The sequence below is a fragment of the Rhamphochromis sp. 'chilingali' genome (assembly GCF_963969265.1).
Source record: "Rhamphochromis sp. 'chilingali' genome assembly, chromosome: 20".
Classification (NCBI taxonomy): Eukaryota; Metazoa; Chordata; class Actinopteri; order Cichliformes; family Cichlidae; genus Rhamphochromis; species Rhamphochromis sp. 'chilingali'.
Genome location: NC_137947.1, coordinates 4158425 through 4177356, shown reverse-complemented (window position 1 = coordinate 4177356; position 18932 = coordinate 4158425). Strand labels below are relative to the sequence as shown.

General features: G+C 46.0%; 1 protein-coding gene across 3 annotated transcripts in view; it reads left to right on the top strand.

Annotated features, from left to right (window-relative positions):
* Positions 1 to 18932, top strand: part of bcl11aa (BCL11 transcription factor A a) — a 56460-nt gene that overhangs the window by 4174 nt on the left and 33354 nt on the right. The window contains exons 2-3 of one of the 3 annotated variants that reach the window (XM_080869343.1): positions 1921 to 2078; positions 6197 to 6646. In XM_080869343.1, coding sequence (XP_080725469.1) covers positions 2024 to 2078; positions 6197 to 6646 — 505 coding nt within the window. In that variant the 5' untranslated portion in view covers positions 1921 to 2023. Of the gene's footprint in view, positions 1 to 1812; positions 2079 to 6196; positions 6647 to 18932 lie in introns of those variants that run through there. The other 2 variants (XM_080869344.1, XM_080869342.1) reach the window with 2 other exon arrangements.

Below are 18932 nucleotides of genomic sequence, written 5' to 3'. Positions count from 1 at the left end.
GCGGTACTCTCTCCTCTGTGCGTCCTCCGAACAAACCGGCGGAGTCGCGTCTTTGCTGCCGTTCTATCACCAAACCCCCTTTATTACCAGAGTATTTACAAGCTCTCCCCCCCTCCTCCTCCTCTTCTTTTTCTTCCTCCTCTTCCTCCTCCTTCTCCTCTTCTCCACCCTCCACCACCACCAGCAGCAGCAAAACACCCTCCCCTGCGCACCGTAAGCAGCTCGAACCTAAGGCTCATCTCAAAGTTGTTACAGCGGGCACTAACTGTCCCGCCGGTGGCGAGAGGCTTCAGTTTGGATAGGGAGAAAGAAAGCAATGGGTTGACCCTGTAGTGCTCATCGTGTGTGGGCACATACTCCCCACACCCCCACTCAAAATACACGCTCATGTCTCTGTTAAAGTTCTGCACAGTGTGCGTGACGCTCGCGTGAATAACCCCGGCATGATCTTCAGGACACGAAGCAGTTTCTTAAAACCAATCAGTACTAAAAATCAAACCCTGTTTGTAAGTTGGAGTGAAGGCTTTGATTTCCTCTGACCTTGTTAAGTCAGGCTGGTGTAAATGATCGCGCATCAGTGTGCTGTACAGTCTGCCTCACTCACTTAAACAGTCATAAAACAACGTTCGTGTAAATAATTTGTTAAACTTTTTAGGTTTTTGGAGTCTGACACTTTAACACTGTTCCAAAACACGAGTGTGTGTTTTATGATTATTGTGATTATTATTACTGCGGGAGGTCAGCAGTGATGCAGCCCACTTTGCGCATGTGAAGCCACCCAGGTTATAGACGGTGCCTGTGCTTCTTTGGCTGCCCGACCAGTTTGTCCTGTTCACTGCAACCGGATAGCTGCTGTCTGTCATTTTAACACACGCATCTCTCTGTCTGATACCCCCCCCCCCCAAAAAAAAAACAACAAAAAAACAAAACCTTCCGAGCTTTAAGGACACATGCTTGTCCGTGCGCATGCCGTCCACGGTCCAGATGAGCTTGTGTCCGTTCTTCTTCTTTTTCTTATTTTTGCGCGCTTTTCTCGAACAGAAGCCGCTACATGCGACAGACTTTTGCACACACACGCGCGCGCGCTCTCTCTTCCTGTATATATGCAGCAGTATCATATCCGCCCCCTCCAGTGAGCTCCTGTCCGCGGTTTCCCTTGCCCTGTTTTGCGTCCACCTCTCTCTCTCTTTCTGCATATTGCTTTCATTAGACATCTCTGCCTCTCTTTCTCTTTCTCTTTCTCGCTCACACACACACACACACACACACACACACACACACACACACACACACACACACACACACACACACACACACACACACTCCTCCCTCCCTCCAAGTGCCTCTTGTCCGGCCCCCCTGATCTCTGTGTCCATTGGCTTCCACCGGGTCTATTTCTCATGTCCAGCCCCCTCCCTCCGAGCTCTCTGTCTCTCCCTCCCTCTCTCTCTCTCTAATGACCGTCCATTGGTGTTGTTACTGCGCGTCCCGTCCGTCCCTCCTCCCACTCCCACTCCCACTCGGGTGCCTCGGCCCTGCCCATGTTTTTGTATGTCGGGTGTCTGTCCATCGCCTGACGTTCAAGTTCGCCGGGAACGTCACGTCCGTGCACTTGAACTTGCACGGCTCAGAGGGGGGTGGGGGGTGGAGGGGGGGTTGAGGGGAGGGGTGGCGTGTGTGTGTGGGGGGGAGGGGGGGCTTTTGCCATTTTTTCCATCTCTCTCCCCTTCTCTCTCTCTCTCCATCCACCTCTATCTCACTCTCTCTCTTTTTTCTCTCTGCTCTCCTTTCTCAAAAAAGCCATGACGGCGATCCCGCGATCCATCTTCGCCTCCGCGCCATCTTTATATTATTTCTAATTTATTTTTATTTTTTTTCCTCCCCTTGCCCCTCCGCCTCCTCTTCTCGTGGATGTCAGAGGCGTTGGATGAAGATATTTTTTTTCCTGCCCCACCGGAGTCTCCTCTCTAACCCTGGCTCTCCCCGATGTGATCCGCGCTGAACGCCGCCGCCGCCAGCCACCATGTCTCGCCGCAAGCAAGGCAAACCCCAGCACTTAAGCAAACGGGATTTTTCGCGTAAGTAAAAGATGAGAAAAACAAAATGTCATTTCTGGGTCCCTTTTCACTTCATTCAGCTACGATTTTTCGGGGGGGAGGGGGCGGGAGCGAAGCTGGAACTCCTGGACACCGGACGCACCGCTCGGACCCGCGGTCATCTGGACTTAAACAGCGTGGCGAGAAAGTGCGACACCTCCGTGCGTAAAAGCTGCTCGGAGATCTCTTCCCCCCTCCTCCTCAAAGCCTGTCACAGAGAAAAAGTTTTGCGTGTGTGGGTATAAACCCGCCGCAGCTTCTCGCTTCTGTGGGCTGTTAAATGTACTCGCTGTGGCTCCGGTGCCCCCGCGGTCGCTCCGGTCAGTGGAAGCGCGCAGGGCTGCCGGTAGCAGAGCGCGTCCTCTCCGCGGAGCTTCGTGGAGAACTCACCCCGGAATATCGCTGCCTGCTAGTTCTGCATGCTGCTTGTTCATCTGCTCGCTCTCACATCTCTTCTTTTTTTGGGATTATTTTCAGAAAACCCCCCAAAACAAAAACAAAAAAACTTGGAGGTGGATTTTTGGATCGAGTGGAGGGGGGGGGGGGGGGGGACAAAAATCTTGTGTCTGACAGTCTCTGTATCAGCAACACGGACGACACAGATCGATATTTTTCTTATACTTAAAAAAAATCCTTGTGCCTCTCGTGTAAAAGCTGTTTATTGATGTTTAGTTTAGATGAGAGGCTTTCTTCCTGAAAGTGCAGATCCTCCTGCAGTTCAGAGTTAAAGACAAGAAACAGCAACAGGACGACAGCATAGCCAGCTCGGTCTTTTTGTTCGTCTTTTTTTCTCTCCTTCCACAGAGATAAATGTGGACCAACTTAAAAAAAATAGATTCCCAAGCTATACAGAGCTAAGGTAAGATATGAATGCCAGCCCGTTGGGTTTTTGGAGCTGCAGCGTGTGTGAGGGGGAAAAAACTGACAAAATTGTTTGAACTCCGTGGACACAATCTACTTTTACGCACGGCGTTCTTTTATCGCCGGATCTTTTAATTAATTTCACTTTATCAGAGTTATTTCAGCGTGATATTTTGAGAGAGAGCAGATGAGTGTGCTGAGAAACTGCAGGGCAATTGGCAAAGTGGCGTTTATCACCGCGCCATGTGCCGCACGGTGCGCCGCCTCGCAGCGTTTTCAGCGACGGAAAGTGCCCGCAAACACGAAAACGAGGGAATTTGGGCATCTTTACGCTTCGGTGTTTCGGTATGTTGACTGGCTGTAGCCCGTGTTAGGCTGTTGGAGTGAGACAGAGTGTGTGTTTCTGTATGAGTCTGTGTGTGTGTGTGTCCAGTTGGGTGACAGTCACAATGACCGCGTGCCGTCGCTAGGAGGCAGAGTGCGATCAGAAAATCCGGCTCTCGACTTGGACCTGATGAGTTTCACTGCCGCCCCTATCTGCACGGGCTACTATTTGGCGATCTCTTTAGAATAAAGGGAGAGTGTACAAGACATGGGGAAGGAAAGAGGGAGGGGGGGAGAAAACAAGAAAAGCAGGGAGACCCCCCCCCCCCCCCACACACACACACACCACCTCCACCATACATCCCCATCCTGAATTCCTCTTCATCACCTCAAACCTACTTTCTTTTTTATTGTTCTTGTGCATCATTTATTTACACTCAGAATATACATCACCTCTGCAGACTTTTGACCCCTCCCCCCTACCCTTTAGCTCTCACTTGACACACACACACGCTTATTTTATTTTTGCATAAATTTTGTTACTAAAGCAATTCAGATTTTTTGGCCTCAGAAAAAAACCCCAATCAACATCGTGTGGTCAGTTTTCAGTTTTAGCACCTGTGTTTTTAATATCGATTTTTTTCCCTTCTTCTTCTTTAATTTTTATTACATTTCAGTTTTTTATAGAACATCATTTTCATCGCAGCCCCAGTGCTTGCTTTTACACATACAGACCAGCCTGGATTTAAAACGTTAACAGTGGGGTTTTATTGTTTTGTTTATTTTTTCAGTGATGTTTCCTCCTCTAGAATAAACTACATTATCAGTCATTTTCATGTTTTGCCAAGATGGTATTTAAAAAAAAAAAAAAATTCTGGGAGGCAGTCAGCCAGCAGTTTAAACATCTACTTTTACAGATCGATGAGAGAGGTGGAACTTTAACGGTGGACTTAGCTGAAATGATTTTCTAATTGATGAAACATTTATAACTTTATTTTTTACAGTTATTCCACCCCCTCCTTTAGGAAATGTGATAGCTTTGTTGTGCATGATCCGACATGTGGATTTAGACACATAATCCTCCTCTCTGCTCCTCTCTGCCTGTTTATTTCATCTACCTGCACTGCTCTAAAAATAGACACACGGCTCTCATTTAAACACGTTTTGTTGAATTTAGCGTTCATATGCTTTTTGAATCAAATCTTATTTAAGGTCTTTCGCCCTCCTCTCCTCATTCTCTGCTAAACACCCCAGACATCCCCTCTCAAGTTCAACTTTAGAGGTGAGGGGCTTATGCAGCTTCCATTAGATTTTGTTGTTATTGTTGTTTTATCCGGAGAATTTAATGCCCCCTTCTTCTTCTTCTTCCTCCCTCCTCCTCCTGGGAGCTGTTGTGTAACTTGTGTGGCATTGTGTTGACCCAAGTTAAATCAAAGAGAAGTGTGACTGTGTGAGTGTGTGTGTGTGTGTGTGTGGGTGGGGTGGGGGGGGGGGTGTTGATGGGGCAGCAGCAGCGGCTGCGGTCTTGGTGGAATTTACCATGTTATCTTCATGTCCCAGTTTGCGCACAGATGTCGCGCAGGGTTGCGGCATTCTGATGATATTTCCTTGAGGGGATGTAGTCCACGTTTAGACCCCCCCCCCCCCCCCCCCCACACACACACACACGCAGGAGCTCTAACCTATCCCTGTTATCAGACAAAATCTGTACCAATCAGCCAGACAGTGAAAATTAAAATCTATTTTTTGATTCTCTGTGGTCTTAAGTTCATTAAAATGTGAAATTGGCGGCTGAGTAAAGAAGGTCAACACGCATCAGGCGGCTAGTGCAGAGTCACACTCTTCACCTTGGACTGGAAGATTTTCTTTAAAAGAGGGACGGTGAATTATGTTCTCCCGTTTCGCCTCCCTAATTCGGCCGACTGCGCCGCTCCTCTCCCTCCTGCTGCAGGACGAGTCTGGCCTCCACAAAAGGCTTCTTAAAAAAAAAAAAAGCAGCGAGGAGTTAATCCGGCCTCGGAGGGGTGAGGAATCGGGTTGAACGGCTCATTTTGGGGCGATTTTCCCGCTGTACAAGAGCCTGGTATCTAAGAACTATAAGTCAGCCACATGTAATCGAGGCCGAGGATTGAGGGAAGAGTTTTATTTCGCCCACACGCATACATGCACACACACGGGCACGCGTGCGCACACACACACACACACACACACACACACACACACACACACACACACACACACACACACACACACACACACACAGACGCACTCTCTTCGTGCAGCCTGCCCTCTCTTCCCTTTCCCCGGCACATATGTTGGACATGTTTGTGACAGTTTTCCCTTCTGCTGATTACAGGATCAAACCCTCTACAAACAAGGTTAGGCAAGTCAAACTCGTCCACATCTTTAGTTTTTTTTATTTTATTTTTCTTTCGGTGAATACTGTGTTTAAGCATCATTTTCTAAGCTCTCATTGGCTACCAAATTGTTATCTTGGAGCAATCTGATTGGAGCTTTGCAGCTTTTCAGGATAGAATTTCCCACCATTTATTGTTGTGATCCACACCGGCTCGCGTTGTAATCATTTTCCCTGTATTACATGCTTTTCTATCATTACAAGGCACATTTTCTCACCCCCCTTATTGTGCGTGCTGCATGCCGACCTTTTATTTAGCTTTGTGTCTCTCTAACTGTGATCCACACTGAGAGAGGTTTTGTGGATTCTTCCTTGTCATCAATTCTCACAAAAACAAAAAAACAACTGTATTAATAGGTTCGAATTACAGGAGAGAGAGAAAAGGAAAATATAAACATGTGGTTTTTGCTTTTCTGTTCTGAGTAAGCATCGCCTTCTAATTTCCCTCTTTCCTCCCACCCCTGTCTTCTTCTCTCCCTCTTCCCCTCTGACTCGCCAGCAGCTGAGCCCCTCTCCACGGCTGTTGTCTCGTCGGAGGAGCTGTCGGAGCGCTGCTCGGAGAACTCGGAGGAGAGTGGCAGCCTCAACGGGCACCACCCGGGCTCGAACGTGGGCCGGCTGGCCCGGCTGGGTCATGACGCTCACCCGTCTCTGGAGCAGGACCTGCTGACCTGCGGCCAGTGCCAGGCCACTTTCCCCCTGGCGGACATCTTGCTCTTCATTGAGCACAAGAGGAAGCGATGCCACGGTCCGCCCTGCCTCACTGTGGGCAGGGGGCTGGACAAGCCCCCCTCACCCTCCCCTGGCTTGGCCCTCACTCCTTCGCCTGCAATGGGCTCCCTGCGCAGCCGGAGGCTGGAAGTGGGTGTCCAGGCCACACTGGCAGACGAAGATGATGACCGGTTCTCATCACCCCGGGGCATTTGCCCCAAACAGGAGCCCCTCCCAGGTAACCAGAACTGCTTTCACACCAACCAACACACATCACCTCTTTCTGGATACAAGCACAGCCACCATGTGGCAAGATCATATCCCCAGAGGACCCCTCAGTATCAGCTTAAGTGTGAACAAACCATTCAGATCAGACAGAAGCCAGAAAGTGACCAAGACACAGTCAGAAATGTCACCCGTAGGTGTTCTAACGCGCTCACTGTCGAGATTATTTCCTCAGTGTTTTGGATGCGCTCACTGCTGCAGATGAGCGGATGTGTGTGCTTTCTGCAGCCTGAGCTCTTGCTTTCATTATTTCACATTTTATGTCCAAGGAAGCTTTTTTGTTTGTTTGGGGTTTTTTTTTTTGAGACACACACACACACGTGACAGAAATCTGATTGGCTGTTAGTGGTTAGAAGGGGGTGGAGCGTGTGAGGTGTTTGTGTGTGTGTGTGTGTGTGTGTGTGGGGGGGGCTTTGTGAGACAAACAACACAGGTGTGGCGAGGGTTCACCAGTGTTGACGCCCTGTGGTTTGATTTAGGGCGTCTTTCTCTTCTTTCTTTTCTTTTAAATTTTTTTTTACATGTGTGTGTTTTTATCAACAAAAAGCGTGTGTGCACCCCTTCTACAGTTCCCCTAAAATTCCAGTGTGTGTGTCTGTGTGTTATGGAATGTGAGTGTTTTCCCAGTTTGCCCAGCTTGGCCACAGTGACTGAATCCCACAGGCCAGTTGCAAAGAGCTAAGGGTGACCTTGACTTTGTGGTGCCACTGGTCAGCATTAGTTGTGTGTTTGTGTGTGACTTTGAGTCTGGGGAGTAGCTGCGGCCTCTTTTTGAGTTTGGGTGCAGAGAATCTGTGTGCATGAAATGTGTGTGTGCGTGTGTGTGTTTTTCCCTCTCATGTGGCCCTAGCAGATGTGTCCTGCTCTTGGTGTGGTTTTCACCCCCCTCTTTCCCACCGCCACATCTTACCCGACTAAATGCAGCCCAGCTCTCCATCAGCTTTCATTCTTCTTCTTCTCTGAGTTTACCTCCGTGCCAGACTTCATAGGTAAAACTGGCTATTTTTCCTCCACTTTAGCCGCTCCGCCTCTCTTCCTTTTCCCAGGAATCAAATGAGAGGCGAGCAGAGCGAGGGAGGGGGGGAGAAAAAAAAGTTTTGCTCATGGAGGGAAAGTCGTTTATTTAAAGCGTCTTAACGCCACTAATTATTTGTTGCGGCGCCATTTCTTTCTTTCTTTCTTTTCTCGTGCATTTTAATTAGCAGTAGTTTTTAGTGGCGGGCTGCCTGTACTAAATTAGCTGTTACAGAGAGAGAGAGAGATGACACGGAGCAGCGGAAACGCATCCGCGTTGAAACGCAGCACACTTTGTCGCTTGAACGTAACTCGGGAATCCTAAATGTTGCAGTTTGTTTTTTCCGCTTCAGCGTTTGAGGAAGCAAACGTGATCGAAACCACCAGCTCAAAATTTACAGTGGAGGCGAGGAAACGGGATGGGTTTGACCTTTGACCTTTGTCTCTACGGTTCTAGAAAGACTTTTTTTTCACTTTCTGTAGCGTCTGCATGTTTGATTGCACACTCCCCCCATACACACACTCCCACTCCCACACACACTCAGACGCTCACCAGTTAAACTGGGTTATTAGAGCGATTTACATCATAATACCGGCGTCTGGTGGCTTCAATAGCGTTGTGTGTGGGAACGTCTTGGTAGGAACAGCTGTACGCTCAGAAGGCAGCGTTATATATCTTGTCTGATGTCGATGTCGAGGTGGACGGGAGACCGGCCGAGCATTATTATTAAATGTTGGGAATTTTCGTCTGGAAAAGGAAAACCCCAGCCTTTAAACTGTCCGTCTGCTTTATTTACACCCTGTCCGCTCTCCTTTTCCCCCCTTCCCTTCTCTTCTTTTCTTTTCTCCCAGCCGCTGGATCCACACCAGCACAAACCTCACATGCTGAATTTGCGCAACACATTCAGTCTGATAGCCGATAATCAAAGCCAGCGTTTCCCTCCTCCTCCTCCTCCTCCTCCTCTTTCTCTTTCTCTTATCCCTCCCATCCCGACCAAACCCATAGCTTTCATCGTAATTGACCTCAAACTGTCACGGTGGAGTAAATATGTGAAAGAAAAAGTAATAATCTGCTGGAATTTCAGCCGAGATTATTGCCATCCAAAAACAATGACACACACACACACAAGCAAAGCAAGGTGAGGGCTGCTGCTTCCTCCTTGCTGTGTATGAGGCCTCTGCTCCCACAGATAGGCCTTAAAACAGAAATGCAATTAATGCCATTATTAAAAAAATCTACACACTTGTAGACACATGCTTTGTCATTAATCTCAGTATTTTCAGTCTAACAGAATTTCTACTGGGGTTTAGTTTTTGCCTCATTATTACTCTGTTCATTTAAATCAGATAAAATAGGACCATACCATCTTCATTTTTCCTTCCCTTCCCCCCTTTTTTGTTGTTGTTGCTCCGTCTCCATCTGCTTTCTTTTAGAAACAACCAAATATGTTTCATCTCACATTGGAGGAATTATTTTACAGCACCCCCTCCTCCCTTTTTTTAATCGCTGCATACTTTTTCCTGCATGTATCTTCTCATGTATATAATGATGCTCCGACTGCTTGTTGTAAAATATGTCTGTGGTCAGAGAAGCACAGAGTGGCTGTGAGGCTCAGAGGAACACAAAGCGTCCGACTTGTGCTGGAACGCTGCTATTTACATATCAAACAGCCCCGACCGAGTAGAGCTGACACGCACCTGTGTGCGTGTGTGTGTGTGTGTGTGTGTGTGAGAGAGAGTGAGGACTGTACAGGCAAAATGCCGATCGGTGATGCAAAAAAGCCAGCGTAAACGCTCACCCACCCACCCACACACACACACACACACACACACACACACACACACACACACACACACACACACACACACACATTTAGTGCTCTCTCTCTCTCTTTCTCTTGCCCATTTATTCTATTAATCCCTGACTGAGATGAAAATTCTGATTATAATCCCTGAGGCATCCCTCATTCAGAAACAGCATCGCTAATGTCTCAAAAGAGTGGGGCTTCCGCGTGTGTGCGTGTGTGCGTGTGTGCGTGTGAATGGCTGCGTCTTCATCTTTGCTCCTTTTACTCAAATTGAAAAAAAAAAAAGAGGCTTGAAAATTGAAATTTTAGCATCAATTCTTCGTGGATTACTTCGACGGCTAATGCATTTTTTCCCCGCGCTGTCCTGATTTGTCAGTTGATTTCTCGTAATTAGCACAAAGGGCTGAAAACCAGTCCTAATATTTGTGTTAATGAGCTCAAATTGATACACGGCCAGTGCGGAGAATTGCTCGTCTTTACTGACCAGTGATTTCACTGAGAATTATTGGCTGATAAGCTGAATTAGCTTATCAATATTAGCTCATTAACCCAGATATTATCGCCGCTTGGACATGATGATAAATCGCTACATTTCTTGAGACAAATTTATCATTCCCATTTTTTTCCCTTCCTTCCTTCCTTCCTTCCTTCCTTCCAAAAAAAAAAAAAAAAAAAGGCAAATGCAGCTCTTCATGCTAGTCAACCCACTGAGGAGCCATCCTGGCTCAAAGCCTCGTAACATGAGCATTGTTAGTCTATGATCTACTGATTAGCAATTAGCTTATCATCACCGGCTAATGCTGCCCACCTCAATACACATTAGTGCATTTTTAACACCCATTCATTGCCTGGCTTGGTGTCAGATCGCTCGCTCTCCATCTCACGTCTGTCCTCGTCCTCTCTTTTTTTTCTGTTTTGGCTCTGGTGTCTCTCTATCTTTTTCTTTCGTTCTCTCTTGATCTCGCTGCAACATTAGCAGTCAATGCAAATCCAAGACAGCCAATTGATACTGAATCAATTACAGTACGTTCGGTGTATGTGTGTGCGTGTGCGGCCATGTGTGTTGTGCTGTGGCGCATCCCAGCGAGCCTACAAAGAGATTTCACACGCTGGCTGCCATCACTAATCTATTGTTGCTGCCCCCTCCCTCTGTTTATGTCCATCTTTCTTTCATTCTTTCCCTTCACTGCGTTTTGTTTAGCGGCCTCGAGTGCAGCGTTTGAACAGTGGGAATGTGGCTTTTGTCTTGAAGGAAGCCTGCCGAACGCAAATGCTGCCGGTGTGTGCGAGGAAACATCAGCAGCAGGGTAGAGCATGCTGCACACTGAGATGAGTGGGAAAAGTTCATAATCCTTCAGAGAGGCCTTAATGTTTTCTATTTGATGCTCACAAAAAAAATTCATGATTAAGTAACTGAAGCTCTGCATATGGACAACAGCAAAGGAAAAAAAAGCCTTTTGGTGCTGAGTGTTAAAGAGTAGCAATAAAACAAAGACAAGCCTGTTGATTCGCCCTTTATCCTGTTTTATAATGCTCATAGTTTTTTTACATAAGTCACAGCGCTGAACAAAAACGTAGCCTGCATTTTCATTTAGAGAGCCACTCTAGTTATCTTGAACTTCTGCAAAGCTGGATGGTGACACAGCAAAAGCACGATGTGTCCTGACGTTTGTAACCCTCGCTGCCTCTACGTCATGCACATTATATGTAGTGGAGAGTTCCAAGATGGTAGGAGAAGTAGAACTTTTTTAAAGGTTTATTTTGGGCAAACCTTCCAAGCAGTCTTTATCAGATCTGACTGCTGATTGTACACGTGCAGTTTGTGAGTCCTTCAGACGACTGAAATGACAGTAAATCTACGTAATCCTAGAAAAGAGGGGGGGCCCTTGCAGCGAGTGTTGCTTCTAGAAGAATTTCCCCTCATCCTTCAAACCCGGTTGCTGCGGTTTGTGAGGCTGACTCGTGAGGTAACCCTGATGACATCACAGAAACATCAGCCGGGTTACTTGTGACTCCCCTAGGGGACATTAAACAGCTGATTTCTTGACTGAAGTAGGACTAACAAAGGAAAGTAAAGTGACATTCCAGCAAAGACTCTTTGAAACACTGGACGCATATTAGGCTGACCTCGGCTGCTGTGACCTTTGATCTGTTGAGCTTCTTTGTCACCGTCAGATTCACTTTGTTATAGTGCTTCTTAGAAGATGGCAGCGTTTCAATGAAATGCAAAGCAGATGTATTATTGTTGCAAAGGCGTGCTGGCTTCTACTATTTATGCAAAACATTTTGCAAAAGTAGCTGGAGCCTTTTCCTCCAAATCATCGCCCGGTTGGGCAGGAAGCGTCCGTTTCAATTTGCACATGTTACACTGTTTACATTTACGGTGGTTTTGGAGTAAGTAGACGAGTAGAGAGCGTGTGCACATGTGCTGAGTATGCCTCTGCACACGGATCATGGCATAATCAATGTAGAATAAAAAGTGCTCATTATATTAATAACAAATAGATTAAAATCACACAATAGAATCCTTAATGTGGCGTTCTTTCTTTCATACTTTTGTCAGGTGCTTGCTCACAGGGATCATTGGGAATCTCGCTCTGATGTCGCCTAGTTTTTACTTTAATTAACCTCTTCACATCCGCCAGGTGAACCACTTGTTTAGGGTCAGGGATAAAATGCATCTCAGCTTCATGCAAAACAGGTATTTCATGCTACTTCTCTTGTACGATTTCCTTTTGAGTATGTCTGATATTATACAAAAGGCTAGACGTGAACCTGAACCTAGGCCTGAACAGGTTGCTGGTGACCTCGTGAATGTTAGGGGGGTAGAAAGTGCCTGCTGTTGTGAATTGAATTGACTTGAATTAATCAGAAGAAGAGCATGAACTGTCTATGAAGTGGGAAATTACATAAGGTGCAATGGGAAGATCAAAACATGGAAGCCTCTTTTTTTTTGTTTATTTTTTACAGTGCAAATCAGCTTTGTCAGCTCTGTGGGAAATGACTTAAAATGGATACAAGAGCCGTTTTTTATTTACAGCATTGTCTGCTGAGTCTTCCTGGGACAAAAAACCCTGCTTCCACAGGAAGTGATGAGTTTTATATGTGCAGTGGGTTTGGACTAAATATAAAAAGAACAGGGCATGGACAGCAATCACCACCGCCACCAAGAGACAACAACAACATCAAAGGGTGAAAAAAAGAAGAAAAATCAGAGGGAAAGACGTCACGCTGCCCACACACTTTGACTGACAGCTGATCCCTGGGAAGTGCGGCGCAGACACTCTGCCGCAGCGACGTCGGCCAAACACAGCGACAGATCAGTTGAAACAAAAAGACCCCGTCCCCCACCACCTCCAGATGATCATGGCCGGCAAAACCCCGTTCCAAAACAATGACAGCGGCAGGCGTGATGAGAAAAGAAAAAGCAGTTTGCTGTATTTACAGCGGTGACAGCGTGTCCGCGACGTCCGTGACGTCAAAGCCCACTACTGTACGCGCTCTGTGATGGAGGATTGTTTATTGATCTGGCTCTTTGTGTTTATGCGAATGATTCGACATCCATGCTGCATTTACTTCTTCGTGGTGAGAGGGAAAGCTGCTGTTTTTGGCTCACTCGCTGCTCACTCTGTGTGTGTGTGTGTGTGTTTATTCCACATGCACTCGGCTCGGTCTGCTCGGGGGGTGCACATGTAACGCAGCTCTCTTATTATGTTGAAGCCAGTTGAAGGGCTGTTCATAAAACTGTTTATACACTACAAAGCTTATTTATATAGGCCACTGGATTACAGCCTGGCTCTAAACACCACACACACAGATACACGTACACACGCATGCATATATTCACATGTACATGCAGATGTACCTGTCATTACAACAGGCCTGCATGACTGTGGCACAAGTGTGTGTGTGAACTGGCAGTGTGGATGCAGGACATCCCTTTGTGAAGTGTGCCAGAGCTGACAATGCATGTGTGTGTGTGTGTGTGCATATGTGTGGAGGAGCCTGGCTCCTCGCTCTGGTTTTATGTTCCCCGCTTGGCTGAACTGCTACTACAACTGCAGCAGAGGGCCGTGCACACACACCACACACCCTATGACTGTGTGTGTGTTTACTGTACACGCACAGCTCTGTATGAGTGGGTCTAATCTTTTATTTTGGCATTACGTGCATCAGTCTGTTTCTTTCTGTCATTCCCGCCACCTTTTCCCCTCCACTTTCTGTCCTTCGTCAGCAAATTGAAAGCATTTCGTAGTGCCAAATAAAGTCCTCTTCAAAGTAGGATAACGCATGTCATTCCATTTTTTGTTTAACACGTTTGACTCTCGGCAACAGAGTAGACAACCTTAAACTGCCTGACTCCTGCAGTCTAAAATCACCAGAAATACAAGAAGCCCGAAACGCTCCCTCATCCACTTCCAGCAGGTATGAGCCTCGCTCTTTTAGTTTGCAAAGCCAGTATCATAGTAACCAGACATGCTGATCAGCATTTTCAGCCGCAAATGTGAATTCTTGTAGGCAAAAATAATGTGAGAGATGTGGGGTTTTTTTTGCTAATTTCTAACATTTTACAAACCAAACAGCTATTTTATTGATCGGTATTGATGAACAATTAATAAAAGATAATAAAAACTTACTCCTAAAATGCTTTGTCACAAATTCTGAAACAGATTTGACTCTTTATCCACGAATGGCAAAATTCTGGAAAAATTATATTGTTATCAGGTTTGATGATGCCCCCTACTCTTCTCATGAGCGACAGTGCTAACAAGTAGCAGAACTGTGTATCATCTTTTCTTCTTCTTCTTTTTCCAGAACCACTGAGTTGTTAAAAACCAAATGGCATATTGTTACGCTCAACAGTTCCAGTAGTTGCTGTCCTCAACTAAATGGTATCGTGGCATATAGTCGAATTTTGGCTACGTTTCTGAATCCTTTACATTACGTAATAGTTCTGTATAAGACAGCGTTGTTGGATCATAATCCAGGAAAACACCTGATCCCACGGTTTCTGGCAGTATTTGCTCTTTTAATATTGATTATTTGAAAGAAGAAAAACATGACTGTTGGTGTGGAATTACAAAAAAAGAATTGTAATACATTTCAGATGCATTTGGTATCGTTTAAAAACCTGTAATTGAATATTTCCATTCATGAGTTAAAAAAACCATCACATTGCCACAGAAAATTATTTTCATGTGATATGTCAGGTAACAAACAAACCTGTAATTTTTCTTGTTCCATCTTGAGATGCTGAGGAACACGCCGCTTAATAATACTTTAAAAAAAATCACACACATAAACGCACAAACAGCACATATGGGGAACTCCCCCATCGCTGTCACCAACACACCCAGGACCAGCAGCAGCAGCGGCGGCGGCGGCGGCACTGACTTTTCCTGATAATTTGCGGAGGCTCATTTGAATTTTAAGCACTACTTTAATCTTCAAAGCTCAAATGGCTTTATGAATATGCATGCAGTGGGCAGACTTTAGTTCATTACCTAGTTGTAAATTCTAATGACCATTAGGTCCTCACAGTAATTGCCAATTGTTTTGCATTTTTGATTGGCCTATTACCATGCACATTCGTGGCGCACATCAGCCACGCTTGTCAGAGCTGGCATGTCAACGGGTGTTTGTGTGTGCGTGTGTATGTTCTCATTCGTGCCTTGCTTTCGAGATATGTGGGTGTGTGTTTGTGTGAGCTGGGTGTGTTTGTTAGGCTGATATAAATGAAAGTAACATTTTTTTTTATTGTGTGAAGATTGAGAGGCGAGCCAGAGATTGGACATATTTAATTTACATGATGTCTCGTCTGTTCCCTCATTACACTGCTCGTCTCACACACACACACACACACACACACACACACACACACACACACACACACACACACACACACACACACACACACACACACACACACACACACACACAAATTTACAAAGCACACCCAATGCAAACCATCTGGCTCGCTCCTGTACGTGTCGGTCCTGACATGGTAAAATGATTTCTCAATGCTCATCTCTCTTTCGCTCTCTCGTTCTGTCAGCCTATTCATTTTTAGCGCCCTCCCCTTCTTACTGCTTTCTGTTTCTCCTTGAACAAACAGATGTCAGATACCTCTCTTTTCTCTCTCTCTCTCTCCTCGTCCCTCCCCAGCTCCATCTAAGGCTGCCATTTTGGAGACAGCGATTCGTCTTGCTAAGTGAGTTTCTCTGTAAACATCGGTGAAAACTCTTTAAAAAAAAAGAGACGGAAAGAAAATGAATTCCATTGTTCTGCACTCAGCAGAAAAACGTGCACACACAAAATGCAAGCACCTGTACGCACGCCTTCAAAAAGAAACTCATTCTGAAAAAGGCTCCTGTGAGAGGAAGACAAAAGGGGGGGAAAGTCGATGAAATAAAGCCATTTTTTTAAAATCAAATAACGAGGCTGGACAATTAAGAAAGTGAGAACAGCAACCAAGAAGAACTAACGCGAGGGCGCTAAGCTTCATGTTTTCTTCTCCGCTTCCCTTTGTTGCTTTTCCTCCTCTCATCTTTTTAGCCTCTCTCTCAGCCTCACACACAAACACACCTCGTTTTCCTCATGTCTTCCCAGTTTGTGTACAAGTGCTGTGAGGGAGATATGTGAACCTACATAGCGATGAAAAGGAATTCTTAATTGCCCAGAAATGAGCAATGTTACAAACGGTGGTGTAATGGACGCAGTCGAGTGGAAGGTGTGTGTTTGTGTGTGTGTTTTGAGGGGTTGTCTCTGGTAGGACTCACGAGGCCTGTTTCCTGAGGTCTCTTTTAGCCCGTTGCAAATACACACACACACACACACACACACACACACACACACACACACACACACACACACACACACACACACACACACACACACACACACACACACACACACACACACTATATATATATACCTCTGGCTGCTGTTACTCACTTCAAAGTTGTTAATATTCAGCTGGGAAACTGTATCCAGAACACAGCTAAATTATTAAGCGTATGAACTTTTTAGGCAGTAAGATGAACTGATGGGCCACATCTATGAGATCCTCCTCTTCTTCATGTGTGTGTGTGTGTATACATGCCCTCTCCTTCTGCCCGATGCTTGGTCTTTGGCCAAGGGCATGCATAATTGATCCTGTGCCCGCTATCATTTTCTTGATGTAATTGCCCCAGCAAGATATGATGAAATCTAATGGATAATTTATCCCCCCCAAAAAACAGATAAAGAACCATTAAAATCTAGTTCTTAGACTTTTTTTTTTGTCTCGGTGTGCGCGGGTGTTTAGCAGTACACTTGTTTGCTGTGTGTGTGTGTGTGTGTGTGTGGTCAGTGTGGAAACAGTCGCTGCTTTCCAAACACTTTTCAGTGCAGTGGCAGTCATTATTGTCCAGATGTTTAATAAAACTGTTTAAGAACACAAAGTTTTAAGGTGGACGTAAAGAAGAACAAAAAGTAACTCATTTCTTTTTTTCTCCTGTGAAGGTGGGAACGTTTTTTAAATCATAAAAATCTTCGAGAGTCCTTAAGATTTCCCAGCCTGCAGCAGAATCACACAATCATTTAACTTCCGCTATGATGACAAAATTGCCCTCCAAATTACATCGGGCGTCACATCAGCTGCACTTAACACTTGCTAATGCTCACCTCCGCCAAATAAAAATAAAGTGGGCTTAAAAATGAAGACGTCTTTCTAAATGTAAAAAAAAAAATGAAGAGGTGTGAAAGTAGTTCCTTGAGCTCCTGCCCCTGCAAAAAATTCATGTGTTTTAAACGTTTTCACCTGCTTTTGATGAACTACTCTCCCTGCTTTTCACTTTCTTTGTCAGTCTTCACCCTTTTTTCTTCACTTTTTCTTCTCCCGTGCTGCAGTTTTCCACAGGAATACAGATGTGTTTCAACACGCTCAGGACTGTAGCTGACACTGCTGATCTCTCTCTCTCACTCGCGCACACACACACACACACACACACACACACACACACACACACACACACACACACACACACACACACACACACACACACACACACACACACACACACACACACAAGCACACAAGCACACACTCAGACACACAGGTACAGTCTGTCTCCTTTAAATTAATGGAAGCTAACTCGTCTTTTGGCCTTTGTGTAATTTCCGTCCTTATTTTTTTGGTTTCTAGCTTGTTGAAAACCGTCTGTTCAAAGGTACTCTCCACTGCATAGGTGTGTGTGCGTGCGTGTGTGTCTGTGTGTACATGCAACACACCCCGAGCGCCGTCTGCCGACAGACAGACAAGACAAAGGGACACACAAACACACACACACACTGTTTATCTTTGCTGTTCGAGGGAAACGCAGGCCCCAATCTGCAATGCTGGGAGAGGTGTTGAGAGAAATGAGGGGAGGGAATGGGTGTGAGGGGGCAGAAAGACAGAAACATGGGGGCTATGAGGAGGAGAGGGCATAGGGGTAGAACGCCCTAGGGGGACAGGGGATGTGAGGGGGAGAAAAAGAGAGAGAAAGACGCAGGGGAGCGAGGTAGAGAAGGCTGGGTCCTGGTGGCGACTGTCCATTAACAGATGAACTTGGCCGACGTCCAACTGTTTGATGAGACTGGTGTCATAAGGCTGTGTGTGTGTGTGTGTGTGTGTGTGTGCTGGGGGGCTTCACATGCACACGCACACGTGATTACACACACCGTCTTTCCTTGCTCCTGCTCTGCATATTAACCCTCTCCTGGTGTTCAATGTAAGCTCTCATTCTCATTTTTATCTACCTGCACACACAGCCTTTGGTATCTCTCTCTCTCTCTGTCACACACACACACACACACACACACACACACACACACACACACACACACACACACACACACACACACACACACACACACATGCGTGTGCGCTCATAATTCAGCAGGACTAGTTCAGACCGGTTTGCTGGCATGGAAACCGTGCCATGCAGGGTTAAAGAAGGAAAGCAGAAAAGTGAAAAATAAAAAAAATAAAACAATTAAAACAACAACAACAACAAAAAAGTTCAAACAGGCAGAGAAATTTACAGCAGAATTTCCACTAATGCCCCTGACCTGCCGAGCCCTTCACTTCAAGAGACAGAAAGACTGAAAACAAGGAAAACCGCGCATAGAGTTAGACAGATGGGACAGATGCAGGCAAGGCAAAGGGAAAGCAGGAGGAAGTAAAATATACAGTTTTAACCTCCGTGGAACTGTTGCTTGTGTAACTGAGCGCGAGTTGACAGTGCAGGAGCACGCAGATATTTACAGCAACAGCCGGGGTCAGGAGGATCAGCAGGAAGGAGGGAGGGTTACGCACTGTGTGTGAATTCACACTGCTGCTGCTGCTGCCCAGCAGGTTCAGTGGGTTTGATGCCTTGCTTAAGGGCACGTTCA